This window comes from Panthera leo, chromosome A2, assembly GCF_018350215.1.
Source record: "Panthera leo isolate Ple1 chromosome A2, P.leo_Ple1_pat1.1, whole genome shotgun sequence".
In the NCBI taxonomy this organism is placed as follows: Eukaryota; Metazoa; Chordata; class Mammalia; order Carnivora; family Felidae; genus Panthera; species Panthera leo.
In genome coordinates, this window is record NC_056680.1 from 143585051 (window position 1) to 143602259 (window position 17209).

The 17209-nt window shown below is 58.7% G+C and overlaps 1 protein-coding gene across 2 annotated transcripts; it reads right to left on the reverse strand.

The window, feature by feature from the left end:
* Positions 1-252: 252 nt before the first annotated feature.
* Positions 253-16823, reverse strand: IMPDH1 (inosine monophosphate dehydrogenase 1). Of its 2 annotated transcripts, none has more exons than XM_042923901.1 (15): positions 16588-16823; positions 12325-12423; positions 10176-10224; positions 7573-7674; positions 7370-7444; positions 6888-7094; positions 6653-6740; positions 5634-5833; positions 4896-4986; positions 4552-4647; positions 3152-3295; positions 2901-3045; positions 2415-2558; positions 2201-2284; positions 253-1000 (listed from the first exon to the last, which is right to left on the reverse strand). In XM_042923901.1, exons 1-15 carry the CDS (start codon positions 16755-16757, stop codon positions 979-981), a joined length of 1716 nt encoding a protein of 571 aa, XP_042779835.1. In that variant the 5' UTR covers positions 16758-16823; the 3' UTR covers positions 253-978. The 2 variants fall into 2 exon arrangements, with proteins under 2 accessions (XP_042779835.1, XP_042779825.1); XM_042923891.1 differs by having other exon boundaries at positions 12325-12426.
* Between the last annotated feature and the right edge of the window lie 386 nt (positions 16824-17209).

Consider the following 17209-nt stretch of genomic DNA (forward strand, 5'->3'; position numbering starts at 1 on the left):
GTGAGCTGCTGTCCACGGGTAGCAGTGAGCGTGCCGGTGTAGGCACAGGCCTGGGAGACCTCCCGTCACGCGGCCCACCTGCGCCAGTACCCCCTGGAGCACCGCCAACGCCCTCCTCACCTTCCTGGGGAGGCTGGGCCTGGTGCCCCTGCCCCCCCGGCCCAGCTCTGATGGGGGCTCGGGGCTGCAGCTCACCACCAGGATAGGGGCCAACTGCCCAGTGGACGAGGGGCAGAAACAGGATGGCAGAGGTATTGAGACCTCTTGATTTATTCAGGTTATTTAATATACAATGACGCAACTGTGACCCCAAAGTGTGCAAAGTTAAAGCCTCCGACTGCAGCTGAGAGGAGAGGGCAGGAACGGTACACCTGGGGATGGCGGGGAGCCAGGAATGACGGGCAGCCTCCTCCCCAGGGCCAGGAACAGGGGGAGTGGCCTGAGGAGGAGGGCCTGGGGAGCCTAGGGCCAGGGGAAGGGGGCAGAGACCTCCCTCTGGCCTAGGTCAGGAGCCCAGAAGTGCCACATGGCTGAGCGGGCAGCAGCCCAGGAAGGGGCCAGAGGCAGGGCCAGGAGAGCACCATTTCTGGGGTGGGGATTGGGGAGGGAGGTGCCCTACAGAAGCCAGGAGGGGCCACCTGCCCCAGGGGTGGGAGCCAGGCCGGAGCAGGCTGCAGCGAGAAAGACCTGAGGCAGGCACAGGGCCTGAGAGCCCAGGCTGGCTAGGCTCAGGGGGACTGGAGGAGGGGGGGCCCGGGGGGGCTCCCAGGGCATCCGAGCCCCAGGAACAGTCCTGACTCTGCAGGGGAGGGCCAGGAGGGGCCGCAGACCCTCAGGGGCTCCCCTCCTCTCTCCCTGGAAAGGAGCTGGGGAATCCGTAGTGCAAATCTATGGACCACTCAGTTATGGAGGGAGGCTGTGCTCAAAGGGGCACCCTGGGGTGCACCCCCTCCACTGCCCCGGCTTCCACCACCGTCCTCAGTACAGCCGCTTCTCGTAACTGTGGGGACAAGGCAAGAGGGGAGCCAAGAGTGGGTGTCTGGACCCTGCCCTCTTCCCAGATTCCCTTGCCATTAGGCCTTGGGCTGCCAGGGTGGCCCCACATGGGGGGCCGGAGGGGGAAAGAGCAGGCCCTGTGCCTCTGTCTTCCCCAGGCCAAGGCTCCTCAAAGAACCATGCCAGGTCCAGAGACAGCCATGCTCCTTCTGGCCACAGCTACAGCTGAGTAGATTGTCCTCAATGCTGGGGGTGGAGACAGAGCTCAAGAAGGCACAGCCCAGTCTCCTGGAGCAAGCTCAGAGCAAGCCGAACCTCTGCTGCCCGTGTCTCTGCCCCACCCCTGCACGCACCGTGGCCTAGGCCCCTTGCGGCCATTGGGTCCAATCCAAGACGGGGAAGCCTCAGGCCTGCGGTCAGGGACATCTCTCTGCACCTCCGCCGGAGGAGGGGCTACTGTCGGCTGCCCCCAGCACGGTGCTAGCCCTAGGGTCCCTGCCCCACGATTACACCCCAGTGCCCCCCTCAACCCAGTGCCCCCCACCCCCCTCTGCCCAGGTCCCACCCACACTGCCCCTGCTCTACTCTACACTTGGCCCCGGGCAGCGCGGTTACTTACACGGCAGAAAGGTATAGCTACGGGAGGATGGGGCAGAAAGAGACACAGGTTAGATGCCCGCCTATGCCTGGGGGGCCAGGCCCTCTCGACCAGGGCGGGGATGCATGCCTGCAACTAATGCTGCCAACTAGCACTGCTCCCGCCCACGGTGGCCCCGGCACCGGCCCTGGCATCTGTCTCTCTGCCCTTCCCGCCAGAGGGCTCGTGCCCCCAGCCTCCACCAGCCTGCTCGATGCTGCCACCAGCAAGAGCCCAGCACCACCAGCCCCTGCCACCAGCCACCAAGCTTCTGAGCAAGCAAGGGACTGGGAGCCCGGGAGGGGCTAGCAGCCGCGTCTCCCATGCCCTGCTCGGGGAGATGCCCGAGGGGAGGGGAGGGGCCTTGTCTGCATAGGGGCTAAAGGACAGGGTTCAAGGGTGGGCTAGGCCCTGCAGGACAGGGTGATGGGGTCATCCTGCAGCAGCATCCATCCCTGGAGCAGATGGCCCACGGGATCCCTGAAACCTCAGCTTGGCCTCTGAACCACGGCCCCACCTGCCCGACCCAGTGCCAGCCAGATGGGGCAAGGAGGCCACCACACTTACGAGTGCAGGCCATGGACACCACCCTCGATCTGAGCCGACATGGTCCGCTTCTCAAACTTGAGCTCCCCTGAATACATCATGGACCTGAGGGCGGGTAGGTGGAGCAGGTCAGGGACACCACAGGAAGAAAGAGAGAGGAAGCAGGGAGGAGCCAGGAGCCTCCCAGGTATTCCCCCACCAGTGCCCCGTCCCGCCCACTCCAAGTCCTACTCACCGCAGGACTGACAGGCTACGGGCACCGATATCCTGGCAGCCGTGCTGGATACCTGCTATGAGGTAGGGCACGAACTTCTGAATGGAGCCTTTGTCCTGGATGGAGCCCGAGACCCCCTGTGCGATCTTCACCTTGTCCCCCTCGCTGCATGGAGGGCAAAGAGACTGAGCCAAGCCGCCCATGATTCAGGGGAGCCCACCCCCCCCCTCTCGGGGGTACCAACAGAGGGGATGCCACCCAGCAGAAGCCCCCCCCCCCCCCAATCGACCCCGAAAGTAGCCACTCCCCGGCTGCCGTGGAAAAAAGCCTGCGTTCTGAGTCAGATGGCCCAGGGGCAACCCCACGTCCGCTGCCTGTACCCTGTGCCTCGGTTTCCAGAACTATAATAGGGGGGACTGGGCACCATCTTGGGAAGTCAAAGGCGGTGGTGGAGGCTGAAGGGTTACGGGCCGATCTGCCTGGGGGCAGGGTTCAGAAGCAGGGCACCTGAAGTATCGTTTCTGGCTGCTGCTGCTCTTCTCCATGGCATCCAACGAGCCCATGCCCCGGTATTTCTTGAGCCTCACCCCATCCGAGAAGAAGTACTCGCCAGGGGCCTCCGTGGTGGCGGCGAGCAGGGAGCCCATCATCACTGTGGTGGTCGAGGGTTAGTGCCTCTGGCCCCATAGATCTCCTACTGCCCTCGCCCGGCTCCCAGCCCCCCACCAGCCCGCCCAATCCCCAGCAGACCCCCTCACCTGTGGAGGCTCCAAGGGCCAGGGCTTTGACCACATGACCCACGGTCTGGATGCCACCATCAGCGATGACCGGCACGCCAAAGCGCCGGGCATACTCGGCCACCTTGTACACAGCAGTGCCCTGGGGCCGACCGCAGGCCATCACTGCGGGAGGGTACACAAGTCAGAGGTGCCAGCGGCAACACAGGAGCCAGGGGTGGGCCCCTTTCTCCTTGTGCCTGACCTCTGGGAAAAGGGACAGGGCTGGATGGTATGTCTGAGGCACAAGACGGGTGGCAGCAAATAACACAGGGTGACTGTCACTCCAGGGACCCCTCCACCCATCACAGCACTGTGCGGGATTCTGAGGGGGGTGTGCCAGTACTGGCCTTCCGAGTATAGCGCCCCCACCCCAGACTGGTGCGTCCCCAGCATCAACCTCTCTCATTTACAAAGCTTGATACCGGGGTTGGGTGCTCACAGCCTCCTTGGGGATACTGGGTTGCATTTCTTTGAGTTTAGTTGTCCAAAGCCTTCAAGTACAAGGTTTTGCGTGGGAATTCTAAGGAACTAGGATTTATTGAGGGCCGGAGATAGAAAAGAGGCCTTCTCTCCAAGTACCCGTTGTTTGTCTTGACCCTGTTGCATCCCAAGATTTAGAACAGTGCCTGACACATAGTAGGTGCTCAATTAATATTTAAGTTACTGAGGAATGGCTCATGTTTTACCACGGCGGTCAGCTAAGGTGAAGGGTGGAAGCTTAAAAGCAGAGGCCCTAAAGACCAAATGGGTCACTCAGTGTTCTAGAGAAATGACTCTCACTACAGGGGCCGGATACATCCCCTCAGGTCAAGCCAGGACCCACAAGTCAGACACCAGGCTCCAGGGAGCACCCCTCAACCACACAGGGACACGCGTCAGGGTCTCACACTGCCCCACTTCATGTTCAGGAGCGCACCCCGCAAAAGGGCTTTGTGACTGAATGCATCCCCCTCTCCCACTGTTGCCACGTGGCCATAAGGGCGTGTATGTCTTTTCACAGGCAGGGACGTGCTGTCTCCATGCCTTAAGCATCTGCCCGTCACAAAGCTGGTCCAAACTCTGGGCTGGCTTCCAACAAGCACCTCAGAGAAGTATTCACACCAGCCTCGGACCTCCAGATTGGGCCTTCCTGACCAGAATCTGAGAAGCAGGCCGGCACACACCCGAAACTCGTGGCAACCTTATCTTCCACCAGCCTCCCCCGAGTCAGTGGGCCAGACGGGCAGAGTCCGAGCCCAGGTCAGCCCCGAACCCACCATCCTGGGAAGGGGCCTGGCACAGCAGGCATGTACCACGCATCTGTGCAACGAGAGGGGGGCCCCAGCGCCTGTGGAGGGCCAGTGGGGTGTTCTGATTGGCATCACTCTCCTGACACCTACCTTCTTGGGTGATGCAGATGGAGCCACAGCCCATCCCCACACGCAGCCCGTCCACACCAGCATCGATCAAGTTCTTGGCCTGAGCTGCTGTCACCACTGGGGGTGGAGGGGACGGTTTGGAGGAGCGGGGAAAAGAGGAACAGTGTGAGGATGGGATGCCCCTGGCTTGCCCTGGGGCTGCCTGGGACCCCAGTCTAGCCCCCCAACCCAGAGTGACCAAGCCCATTCATTCAGCCCCCTGTGCCCGCGCAGGAGCGATGCTGTCACCTAGGGATGCTGAAGGACAGAGAAGTTACACAGCGAGGGGGCGAGGGCTGGGGGCTGACAGGGGACCCTGCACTCACCATTCCCCCCAATCACCTGGAGCTGGGGGTACTTCTGCTTGATGTAGTGTACCATGGCGATCTGATACACAGAGTTCCCTTGGGAGGAGTCCTGTGAGAAGGGGGACGGGAAAGCTTAGGCTTCGATGGCTAATAGTCCTCGCGGGGGGAGGCGGGGATCACGAATGAAAAACTCCTGAAATTGTATGAAAAATGTCATGAGAAAGCTCTTCCCCTGCCCCCACCGGGGAAAACACTTGACGACTCTCAGCAGGCTGAGTCTCAAAGAGGCCTGCCTTCCCCAAAAGGTTGAGCACCACTGGTTCATAGTCTCAGAGCAAGGCCCCATCGTACCCACTGTGTGGACTGGTCCTCACAGCAAGGAGATGTTGCCTGGGGCTACATCCCGTTCCCACCACTCACTACCAGACGAAATTACTGAATTTCTTCAACCCTGGCTTCTTCGTCTGACAACGAGACCTGGTATCGTACCTCAGGGAGCAGTTGTAAGGTTAAATGAGTTCATCTACATAAAGGTCTTGCAGGATCTGGCAAGCGGGAGGCTCTCGAAGAACGTGAGCTAGAAGTATTAGGGTCAGCTTACGAGTGCAGGGGGCCCTCAGAGGGGACTAACAGTTTGTTCTGAGCCGTCGGAGTACCAGTGACCCTCCTAATTCCGATTCCAAGCTGAGAGGCAAACCTGAGTCTTCATAAGCTTCTACTCTACGAAACCACCCTGCTCCAGGGCAGTGCCCGTACCAGCACAATGACATCGGCGCCTGCCTGGGTGAGCAGGTCCAAGCGGTACTTGTCATCCTCACGGGTGCCCACGGCCGCCCCGCACAGCAGCTGCTTGTGGGAATCCTTGGAGGCCAGAGGGTAATCCCTGTTCTTCTTCAGGTCAGTGCGGGCAATGATGGCCACGAGCTCATCACGATCATTGACAATGGGCAGCTTCCCTGGTGAGGAATGCAGAGGTTAGGTGAAGGAGCAGGCCTCTCAGGGCGGGGGCGGGGGGGGGGGGGGGGGGGGGTGGGAGTAGGGGACAGTGAGGTCAAAACAGACCAGGCTAGAGATCCCACTGAAGTATCCAAACCAGCCACTAGGGGACAGCACCCGCCCAGGAAATGCTCCTAGGGACCTGGACCTCTTCCCAAGGAACAGGAAGCAAAGAAACCTCGCAGCCAAGTAGGTGCCGGAGCTCTTCCTGCCCTGTGGCCTAACCAGGCTGGGTGGGTGGCCCCTGAGCACTGGCAGCCTTTCACCTGCTAGGCCACAGGCCACAGTGGTCGAAAACTCCTAACCAGGGCACAAATGTGAGGCTGTCCTGCAAGGAGGAACATGTGCCCTTCCCAATACCGCCCCTAAGAAACAATCCAGTATGAGCCACGGAAGCATTTCCCAGTGTCTCCCACGGGGACCTGATGAATATTATGTCAGCAGCCCCAATGTCAAATAAATTTAATTACAGGACTTCTCAGGGCCTTCAATAAGCTGACACACAATTTCTTATGGAATAAGGGGGTTAGAAAGCAGCATGTTTCAGACTTTTTTTGTGTGCGTGATGAGCATTTCACAGGACTGGCTATTTGGGGAGACATACTGCGGAGATGCTGAATAAGGACGTCAGGATTCATGCTCCAGGCTGGGATTGTCTGAACCTTCCCAAGGCCCAGCCTGGTTGCTGGGACAACCTGCAAAGCTCTAAGGAGACAGGGGGCCTGGAGTACAGGGAGCAAGTCTGGGGGGTCTTGAGCTTTCCGCTTACTCCCAGGTACCTTTCTTGCTGCGTTGCAGGATCTCATTTGCCTCTTTCAATGTCACACCCGCCGGAGCCACCACCAGCTCATTCCGCGTAGTCATCACCTGTGGAGCCAGGAACATTTGCCTGCGGGTTGGCAGGTGAGAGAGAAGGGAGCCAGGCCTCCCTCTGGTCCCTGGTCACAGGAACCAGCGTGAGGCCCCAAGATGTCAGCCATGCCCCAGCCACACTCCTCCCTGCCCCGGAGGTACCTCGCTAAGGAGGGTGGTGTGGTCCTTCTCGGCAAGAAAGTCAATGTCTCGGGAGGTTACGATGCCCACCAGCTTGCTGCCCATGGTGCCTGTCTCAGTGATAGGGATGCCCGAAAAGCCATGCCGGATCTTGGCCTCCAACACGTCGCCCACAGTGTGCGAGGGGCTTAGCACTACGGGGTCTGTGATGAATCCCTGTTCAAATTTCTGTGGGTAAAGACAGGGGAAGGAAAAGGCTAGAAGTCGTCGAGGTGGTATACAGCCACACCACCGAGAAGCCAGGGCCCTTAATGGGGAGAGAGGGTGGTGGGAAGATGAGGGCTGGGCCCCGTGTCCCCACCGTGGAGACGAGCAGACAAGACCCCACGGCCGTCGGCCAGGGGATACACCAGCCTGCAGGGCTGGCGTGGGAGGGTAAGAGGATCTCTACGGAGGCGGCAGCCGGGTCGCATCTTCTTTCTGGGAACAGGCCTGGTACTTGCCTTGACCTTCCGCACTTCATTGGCCTGGAACTCCGGGGTGCAGTTGTGGTGAATGAAACCAATACCGCCCATCAGCTGGGGGTGGAAGGGAAGCAAGATCAGAGCCAGGGGCCCACACTCTCACGCTGCAAACCTCCTTTCTGAATCCAGCCCACCCTGTTCGGTTCCCCAACTCTGGGTCCCCACCCAGGTGTCTGACTCACAGCCATCGCAATGGCCATGTCAGCTTCTGTCACAGTGTCCATTGGGGAGGAGATCAGCGGTGTCTTCAGGGTGATCTTCCGAGTCAGGGCTGAAGTCAGGTCCTGAGAATAGAGGCAGGGTCTAGGTGAAGAGTTTTACCATTCACTCAACAAACATTTATTGAGCCCCTATGGGCACCCAGCACCAGGACAGGCCTGCAGCTATAGAACTGAACAAGGCAGGGGCGCCTGGGTGGCGCAGTCGGTTAAGCGTCCGACTTCAGCCAGGTCACGATCTCGCGGTCTGTGAGTTCGAGCCCCGCGTCAGGCATCTGGGCTGGCTGATGGCTCGGAGCCTGGAGCCTGTTTCCGATTCTGTGTCTCCCTCTCTCTGCCCCTCCCCCGTTCATGCTCTGTCTCTCTCTGTCCCAAAAATAAAATAAAAAAAAACGTTGAAAAAAAAAATTTAAAAAAAAAAAAAAAAAAAAAAAAAAAAGAACTGAACAAGGCAGGTGAGGTCCCTGCTATCCCTCCTGGAGGTTACATTCTACTTGGAAAGAAAGGTGACAAACACGAAAAACACATAGGAGATTATTTCAGTCAGGATAAAGGCTCCAAAGAAAGACAACAAAGAAAAGTGGCCACCGGAAGAAGGATGTGGTGGTCAAAGCCTCTTTCTTGGGATGTGAAAGTGAGAACCAATCAAGTCAAAGTCTGAGGGGCTGTCGTTGCAGGCAGAGGGAGCTGTGTGTGACACCTGCCTCTGGTTCCAAGTCTTTCTGAGGCGTATTTAAGAAAGAAAAAGGCTAGTGCGGTAGGGAGAAAAGGGAGGGGCGGGAGCTAAGGGGTGAGGATGTGTCGCCTTGAAGGCCAGAGAGTGGAGCTTAGATTCGACTCTGAGATGAGAAGCCACTGGGGGGGCGGTTAGGGTCTCAGGCAGAAGAGAGACATGATCTGATTTATGTTTTAAAGAGGTCACTTAAGGCTCCAATGTGGAGAATGGACTCTACGTGACGAGGCCTGAGGCAGGGAGGCCACCGAGAAGGCCGCTGGACAGGGCCAGGTGGGGCCAGGACAGGGCCAGGAGGAGAAGGCACGGGAAGTCTATCAGGCATCCAGGAAAGTAAGTGACTAAGGGTTTGCCACTCGGAGAGAGGTCAGGGCTGCAAATACACATTTGGGAAGAATCTGCCTCTGAGATTCAGGCCAACAGCTTGTGGATCCTAGCCCCCAATGCACTCACAGACTTTGGCATATAATTTTTGGAGACCCATAGGCCCTTGAAGCCCATCCACAGATCCTGGTTCAGAACCATGGCCCTGCAGTCTAGAAAACTCCCCCATCCCCTCCTTCCCCCACTGTACCACAGGGCAAGAGCCACAGCCTTCCTGACACAGGCTGTAGGATGGGGACATCCTGAATGGCCAGTGGGGGGACTTTTCCATCCCTTTCTTCCTCGCACCCCACTCAGGTCTGGCACAAAGCCAGAGAGCGTGGTAAACTTTGTTAGACTGAACAGCTGAACCAAGACTCCCTGGATGCTGTCAAAAAAGACATATCCTCGGGGCGCCTGGGTGGCTCGGTCGGTTAAGCGTCCGACTTCGGCTCAGGTCACGATCTCACGGTCCGTGAGTTCGAGCCCCGCGTCGGGCTCTGTGCTGACAGCTCAGAGCCTGGAGCCTGTTTCAGATTCTGTGTCTCCCTCTCTCTCTGCCCCTCCCCTGTTTCATGCTCTGTCTCTCTCTGTCTCAAAAATAAATAAACGTTAAAAAAAATTAAAAAAAAAAAAAAAAAAGACATATCCAGAATAGCCCGAATTTCCCCCTAAAAATCTGTCTGCTTCAGCCCTGGCAAGCAGGCTGGACATGAGTTTCCCCAACATAAAAGCGATCCAGGTACACTCAGGCCCTTTGGTCTTTCATGAGAATCAGACCTAAATAAATATCGATAACAGCAACAAAGGAAACTATTTTCTCAATGTGCACAAGTTCGTCATAGAATAAGCTAGCTTTTCCATGAAATGACTTCTACTCATCAGCACTTAACCCTTGGCTTCTGTGATTTTGTCACATATTAACTGTGTAAAGGACATTGTTCATTCACTTGGCTCATCACTCATCACTTGGCCCCTCCAATAAAGCGAGGCACTGTGTTTCCTTGTATTTGTCCAAAATCTAATTCTTTCAAATCCTCTCGCCAATTCCTGTGCATTATGGATCCACAAACAAGTCTGTCCGCCTCATCCAAAGTCGCCATAATTTTACTGGCTTCTGTCATGTCCTTGCTCAGCATTTCAGACAAAATCCAATCCTTTCTGTCTAAGGTAATAAGGCCGCCACACCCACGCCCATCTTCTTTTGGGCCTTTTGGAACCTCACCGCAGGCGCTGTCAGGGACAGCCCTCCCGCTCTGTGCCTGGCCCACCACTCAGCATACCCCTGAATCCCCACAGCTGCCTCTGCCCCATTAGACATAACCCACTGCACTGTGCCAGTTTCTCTGGCAGAAATAAAGGCTACATTCCCAAGAAAAGTCTCCCCCACACCCCGCCCCTGAGCATGAAATCAGCCTCTTCTGCCACACACATAGTCCCTCTCCCCCAGGTCAGCAGAAGAGATACTCACCACCTCATCAGCTATGAAGTCTATGAATCCTGGGAGAATCAGGAAGTCGCTGTGAAGACAGAAGAGTGAGTGTTATTGGGTGGGGAGGGGTACCCGAAAGGGCCAGGGCCTGCCATGCCAGGGGAGGCAGCATGGAGGTGGGAAGAGGGGCAGAGACTGGAGCCCTCCGATCCCTGCTGTTCCCTGGTCAGAGCTGAAGCACCCTCATGCCCCCCCCCCCCCCAGCATCTTGCTGACTCCGGCCCAGAGACCCAGAGCCAAAGCCAGCAGAACATCTGTGGACCTGGGATGCCACCAAGGCAGTTGGCCCCAAATGTCTATTGCCCTCAGGGCTAAGAGTTCATCGAGGGGCACAGAAGTTCCTGTAACGACACACGTAGCAGATACAGGGCCTGCCCTTGAAAACTTCTCAATCTTCATAGGGGGAGACAGTAAGTAAACATAGAATGAACCCGAAAACAATTTACTGGTGCAGCATGGCATGGACACCACAGAGCACGGGACACGCTGCACAGCCCGGTGCCAGGGCTGCTGAGTCACACAGGGTTCAGAACAGTGTGGAGGGACCCCAGGGGGCTGAGCGTGAGGCAGGTTCTGACAGAGCAGGCACTCCACGCCAGTTGAACTGGAGCGACCTACACACACAGCCCGGGATGCGGAAGGGAAGGAGGGGGCTTACAGTTGTTAGGACCAGGATGCTGGGGCCCTTGCCAAAGTATGACAGCTGCCAACCCTAGGGTGGGCCACGGTCACAGCAAACCCCAGAAGGGGAACGCAGGCCTGCACGGGTATGGTAAGGTGCCGTGCCATAGGCCCTATGGGCTCAGTCGGCCTGAAATCACAGGGCCTTCACGGACTCACCCAAAAGCAAATGCTCCACACTTTAGGAACACTCCTAACTGGACTAAGCAAAGAAACGGCACCCCAAATGCAGGAATGAAAAGCTAGAGGGTGGACGGGAGGGGTGGGGTCTTTAACCTGCCCCAGACCTAGAGAAATTCCTAGGAATTTCTCTAGGGAGTCTTCCTAGAAGACTCCAGTGAATGATATAGCAAAGAGATACTTTCTCCTCCTTCATCAAAGACCACCAAACGAATAAAAACCCCTAACTGCCCCTGCCCTTGGCAGCCTTTCTGTCGAGTGAAGAGGCCTCTGTGGCTCACTGAGAGGCAGGACAAGAAACGCAGGAGTCAAGGCCCCTTGACATTTTCTAAGTATTATACCCATCCCTCACCTGGCCCATGCCTTAGCCCAGGCAAGAGGAGCCACTGAGGAGTGACTGGGAATCCTGGTGTCTAGGGAAACGGCCTGTCAAGCAGGAACACTTATAGGCAAAGGCAGGGACTGGCAGGAGACAGGGCAGAGATGCTTTCGGGTCGCCAGCATCCCTCCTCCTCCTGGTCCCAGGTTCTGATGCTCTTTCCTGGCATGGACACAGTCCTGCAGCCAGGAGGAGAGCTAGTGCCAGGCCCGCAGCCCGCAGGACAACTGGCCCAGAGCCCACGGAAAAGCAAACTAAGCCAGGGGCAAACAGATAGGTCGCACCCTCCTCCAAAATCCCATATGGGGTGGGCTTAGGGTGGTAGTCACATAACACTAATGTCCCCGGGGGCACTAGTGCTAACCTGTGGGCAAGCAGGGGTACAAGTGGAAGGCTGGATGGGTCCCTGGGAACAAGGAGCCATCCCAACTGCCCAGCTGGGCCTCTCCTGGAGGCAACACCCAAGCAGCTGCCTTAACTGCACTCCAGGGTCCCTTCTGCTCTCATGTGACGCTGGGAGCCAGAGGGTGTCCTGGACCAAGGTCTGGAAAAAGTCTCTCCGTAACTCCCACATCTCCAGTTCCTACACACCCCAAGTCCCCTCCATGGGGCCAAGATGCCCAAGAGAGGAGGAAGGGGGCAAGCCGGACCCGGATCTGGCCATAAACGGGGCAAAGCACCAAGGGCCCGTGATGTCGCTGTGCCACGTCCGTCTGCTCTCAGCGCGGGCCTCCTTCCTTCCCTTGCCCAGCCCCCTCACCCCCCCCCCTCCAGTCACTCGAATCGGGCGTCACCGAGGGGGGAACCGTGCACGTGTGGCGCCAGGGCCGGGGGATCGCGGCGCGTTGGTGAGTGCACCGATGTGGGGCCAAGGCCCCCGGGGCTTACTTGTAGGTGAGGCCGTCGGCGTTGGCGAAGAGCTGCTGCGCGGTGAGTCCATCCTCGGGCACGTAGCCGGTGCCGCCGCTGATCAGGTAGTCCGCCATGCTGCTGGGAGACACCGCGACCCGACATAAACACCCGCGCGGGCCGCCCCGCTGCTGTGGCTGCTTTCGCTGCTGTCGCCGCCGTCGCCGCCGCCGCCGCCGCCGCCGCCGCCGCTGCTGCTGACGCCGCGCCGCGGCCACGCTGCCGCCGCGGGCCAGGCGGGCCGGGGGCGGGGGCTGCGGCAGCGGCAAGGCGGGCCCGGGGCGCCGCCCTCTCCTCCCGCCCCTCCCCCCGGGAGACCGCCGCCTCCGCCCCGCACCGCACAAAGGCCCGGCGGAGCCCGGCCCAGACGCCGCCGCCGCCCGCAGTGGCACAGCGGCCCCGCGTACCGGGCGGGGGAGGGAGTGTGGATCCAGCGGGGGAGGGGACTGAACCAGGCCGGGACACGCCCCCTCCACCAGTTTTCGTCCCGCCTCCTAGGCCCCCCGCAGCGCCCCCTTTGCGGGGGGGCCCCCCCCCATTCGCTCCCTACCTGGGTGGCCGATACCTGGCGCCCTCCCCCCCCCCCCCCCCCACCCGAGCCTTCTGGCCCCCGAAGACCTGAGTCTCTCCTTGTCCTACTCCCCACCCCCAGGGTACCTCCAACACGGTTTGCCTTTACCCAATACTAAGGGCCAGGCTCTGATCAGGGCTTGGAGCCCTGAGAAACTGGTTTGGGCTCACAGCTCCCCAACACACAGGAGTTTGTGGTTGTGCCCTCCCAGCAGTGTGGGTTCCCATCTACCCCAGCATCATTCCTAGGGGGCGGGTATTCTTAACAATGACACTCCCTGACCTTTAGGAGGCCTTGAAGCCCTCTGCCGTTTATAAGGCATTTTTCATAAATGATCACATTTACTCTACAATCCATTAACTGACAATTATTAGGTATTCCCACTTTACAGATGCAAAACCTTCAGTTCAGAAAGCAAGGAAGGATGAGTACTGCCTCTGATTCCTGATCCAATGCCTCCGTCTGCCATCCCTATCCCCAGCTCAGAAAGTGGTGTGTATATCAGGGTTTTAAGCCCATAGAAGAAAGTTTGTTTTTATTTGGGAGCGTAGTGTGATGGGATGGCGAGGGAGGATCATAGGCCTGGCTTAGGCAAGTATGCACACAAATTAGGACAGAGGCTATGGAGGTTTTGAGGATTTCCCAAAGCAGAAGTTTGGTGGCCCTGTGGGCCCAGCAAGACCCAGATTTCTACATGGGGGCACTAAGATTTGGTAGCAAATTGATTCACATGGGGAGAGGTGGGGTGGCAGGGGGGCAGACCCTTCCCTCTGTGTGACCGGAACTGCTCACACTACTCCCTGACTAAAAGCTAGAGAGCAGACCCCCAACCCAAATTCCAGGGTACCCTCCCTCCTCCTCCTGTGGTCCCCACAGCTTACTTCTAGGTAAGGGAAGAGAAAGGCAGGGTAGGAACAGAGTCCTCCCCCTGGCAAGGTGGCTGTCTGTGGTGCTCCCTCCCTCTCTCCCCAGCCCTGGGAGGCTGGATTTGTTTACCTCTCCGCAGTTTGGTGGCAGCCGGGCCCAGGGGAGGCTCCCTAGGACGCCCAGCCTCCCCCAGTGACACCCCGGGACCCTGCCAGGAAAATACAGACTGTTCCATCTGTATGCAGAGGGGAGGGGGACCTTCCCACAGAGCTAGGGCGATGAGGCCCATGAGGCTAGTGCTGGAGGAGACACACAGATTCCAGTGTCCTCTTTCCTCTTACTGTGAGGGATGAAAACATCACAGACCCCCCTCCCCCAAGCTTCCCTGCCCACCAGTGGAGCCCTGAGGAGGGCTCCTGATGGGGATTTCTGAAGGCACTCCGGCACTGGAAGGGAGGGAGTGGGCCTGCCAGAGTTCTCTGCTGAGTAGGAGTTGGGGCCAGCTTGCCTCTTCTGGCTTCTCAGCACTCATGGACTCAGCCTGAGGGCCCATGCCCTATGGGGGCACCTGAGGGGCACAGCACTAGGACCTCTCATTGGCCATCTGGAGGCAGAGCAGTGAGACAAGCCAGAGAAAGGACCCTAGCCATTCAAAGCTCCTCTGGGGCATTTTTCTAGCTGCAGAAAGGCCATTGCAAGCACAGAACACAGCTTCTCCTGTGGTCTCTCTAGATCTCTAAGGGACCTGCTCTGGGGCACTATGCTCTACAGCAAGGATCAGGAATGGATACGGTACTATTCAGGATTCCACCAGAGCTGGGGCCCAGGACAGCAGGTGGATTCTGCCATCTCAGATGACCTTAATGTGACATCGGCCCCAGCCCAGAACTTGGACCCAGGGGAGGAGGCTGCCAGGCTGAGTTATGGGGAGGGTCATTTTCCCAGTGATGACAGACCTTATGGTTCTACTCCCCTTCTGCTGCCTCACACCCCCTCCTGCTTTGACCTGTGTCAGGGCTCCTCATTACTCTAAGCTGCTGGGCTCAGCCCTGGGTTAGGCTGTCCTTTTCCAGAGACTGTTAATCCATCCCCGTGGCTTTCCTCCTCCCTCTTCCTGATCTTCCCCAGCTGCTTCCTCCATGGGGAGGAGACACCGAGGCAACCAGTGGGCCTTGTCGGCCTGAGGAAGGGCTTTTGGTCCCCGGAGGCTCCCCACCTAGCAGGTGTGAGGCCAGGAGGGCAGAGGAGCAGGCCTAAGCCCCTTCTTCGGGGCAGTGGGGAAACAGTGCCCAGGCTGGGAGCCTGGAGATCTCTGTCTAGGGCTGTTTGAAGGGACAAGAATTCAAAACAATTTTGAGGGAAGGGTGGAGATGAGGAGAAGAGGTAACAACAACAATGTTACAGCACTGTTGAGCTGGGACAGGGGACATGGCTTGGCCAAGTTCAAGCCAGGGAACAGTACCACTGGCCTCAAACTCAGGACCCAGGATTTCTTATCCAACCCTGTCCTCTTCCCACAGCTCTAAGCTAGTGATAGCAGATGGAGGTCTAGGCAGCAGGTTTGGAATCTCATTACACCACCTGGCTGGGGCTCAGGTTTTACACAGGTTCTTCGGAGACTGGCGGGGGTGGGGGGTGGGGGATGGCCTCTTTGTGCACAAGTACAATCTGGAGAAGGAATGCTACTTCGTGGCCCCAGTCTGAGCTCTGAAATGATACTTTTGCAATACCTGTTCTAACCAAGGCACTGCCTCCATCAAGTGCCCAAGTGCCCCAGCCTGTTCCCTCAACCTTGTCTGGCCTCTCCCTATCTATCACCCTGGACCCTGCACCCTAGAAGCTGGATTTCCTGGATGCGAGGAAGGATAAGGCTGCCTGAACCTGAGTCAACTCTAGAGAGGCAGCCTGTGAGGGCAGGAGGGGCCAGGCTTCACCCAGCAGCCCCTTAAGCCTTTAAAAGTTCTTACATAAGCTGCCAGCCCCTGTGCCAAGCTGCAGGGCTAATTCCCCCAGACCACCCCCCTCCCCCCCCCAAACCGAGCTTCCAGGTCACCTCCCCAAGCTGCTGAGCACCAACAGATGGGGCAGAGAAAGAAGTCCAAATCCTCTGGACCGGAAGGACAGTGGGATTGCCTTTCAAGCTGTGATACAATCCAGAGATTAACCACTGTCTCCTTTTCTGCCGGTCTCCCCGGGGCCCAGCTCAACACCCCCACTCTTCCTCCAGTGACTCTTACAGACCCCAGCAGGCTAAGGGCAGGAGGGGGTCCTGAATTTTAGAAGAAACCCTGAGGTGAGCTGCACTGGCAGCCTCGTCAGACCTCAGCGAATGGTGAGGAGGGGACAGTGTCCTCACCCGGCTCTGAGGATGCATCCATCTGGACACCTACACCTGCCAGTAAGACTCGAGATAGCTCTGGGAGGAAACTAAAGGAGGAGTAAACAGTTTTGGACAGGGACTCCAACAAGCACTGTTTGAACCCCAGGAGTTGGAGCCACTTGGACCAGGTATCGTCGGGTGGTGTAGTGGAGGTCCGATACAGAGCTGAGATTTTACGGAGCGCTTTCCTGACCTGCTCCCATATGCAGCGCGGCACGGAACCCTTTGCCCTGCGCCTGCCCTCATCCCCCAACCAAAGCCAGGTGCGTGGCGTCGGAACCCGGTTTCAGGAAGTTAGGCGTTGAGGAGGTTAGAGGGCAAGGGTGCTGGGGCCTGCCCTTCCCCTCCCCGGCAGCGTCGCCCGGTTCCCGGAGCCGCCGCGCCCGCCCCGGACGCGCCCCGCGCGCTCTGCCCTGGGCGTCACCTCTCGGGCTCGTAGCCGGCCTGCAGCAGACGGGCGCTGTACCGCTGCGCCGCCGTCTCATGTCCGGGGTGTTGCCGGGCTCCGGGCTCCGGAACAGCGGCGGCTCCCCCTCCCTGCAGCGGCAGCGGGAGTAGCCCCGACCCCGCTAGAGGAGCCAGCGGCCCCTCCATGCGGAGGCCGCTGCTCCGGGCGGGCGGGAGCCTCTCCGCCTGGAGGCTCCCCGGGCCCCCGCTGGGGAGTGAGCGCCGCCCAGGCGGGTGCCGGGGAGGGAACTGGGCCTCAGGGGGTGGGGCCTGAGAGTCGGGGGCGGTGCTTGAGTGCCGGGGGTGGGGCATCTAGGGAGAGGGAGGTGCGGCCCTGGCAAGGTGTTCGGACTCAGCCTGTCTCTCCCGTCCTGGGATCAGTGAGGGGATACCGGGAGATGACCGTGGAACTGCAAAGGAACCCGCCCCCACTATCACTTTTCCCGCCGTCTGGACCGTCAAGGTTCTCCCGGCTCCTTCTAAGAGAAACCAGAAGAGGAAAGGAGCCAAGCGTCTCCAAAGACCAATGGAATGATCCTTTGGGGCGCCTCCTACCGGCCATCCGCAGACCTACCTCAGCTAGGACATGATAAATGGGG

Bases quoted from the DNA above. Each gene is read 5' to 3' on its own strand.
- IMPDH1 (XM_042923891.1), bottom strand. From the start codon at position 16,757: ATGGAGGGGCCGCTGGCTCCTCTAGCGGGGTCGGGGCTACTCCCGCTG. The intron at 4,648-4,895 runs GTGAGTGCAGGG...CTCCACCCCCAG, and splicing joins CCAGGTGATTGGGGGGAATG to TGGTGACAGCAGCTCAGGCC. The intron at 1,001-2,200 runs GTAAGTGTGGTG...TTGTCCCCACAG, and splicing joins GGTGTCCATGGCCTGCACTC to TTACGAGAAGCGGCTGTACT.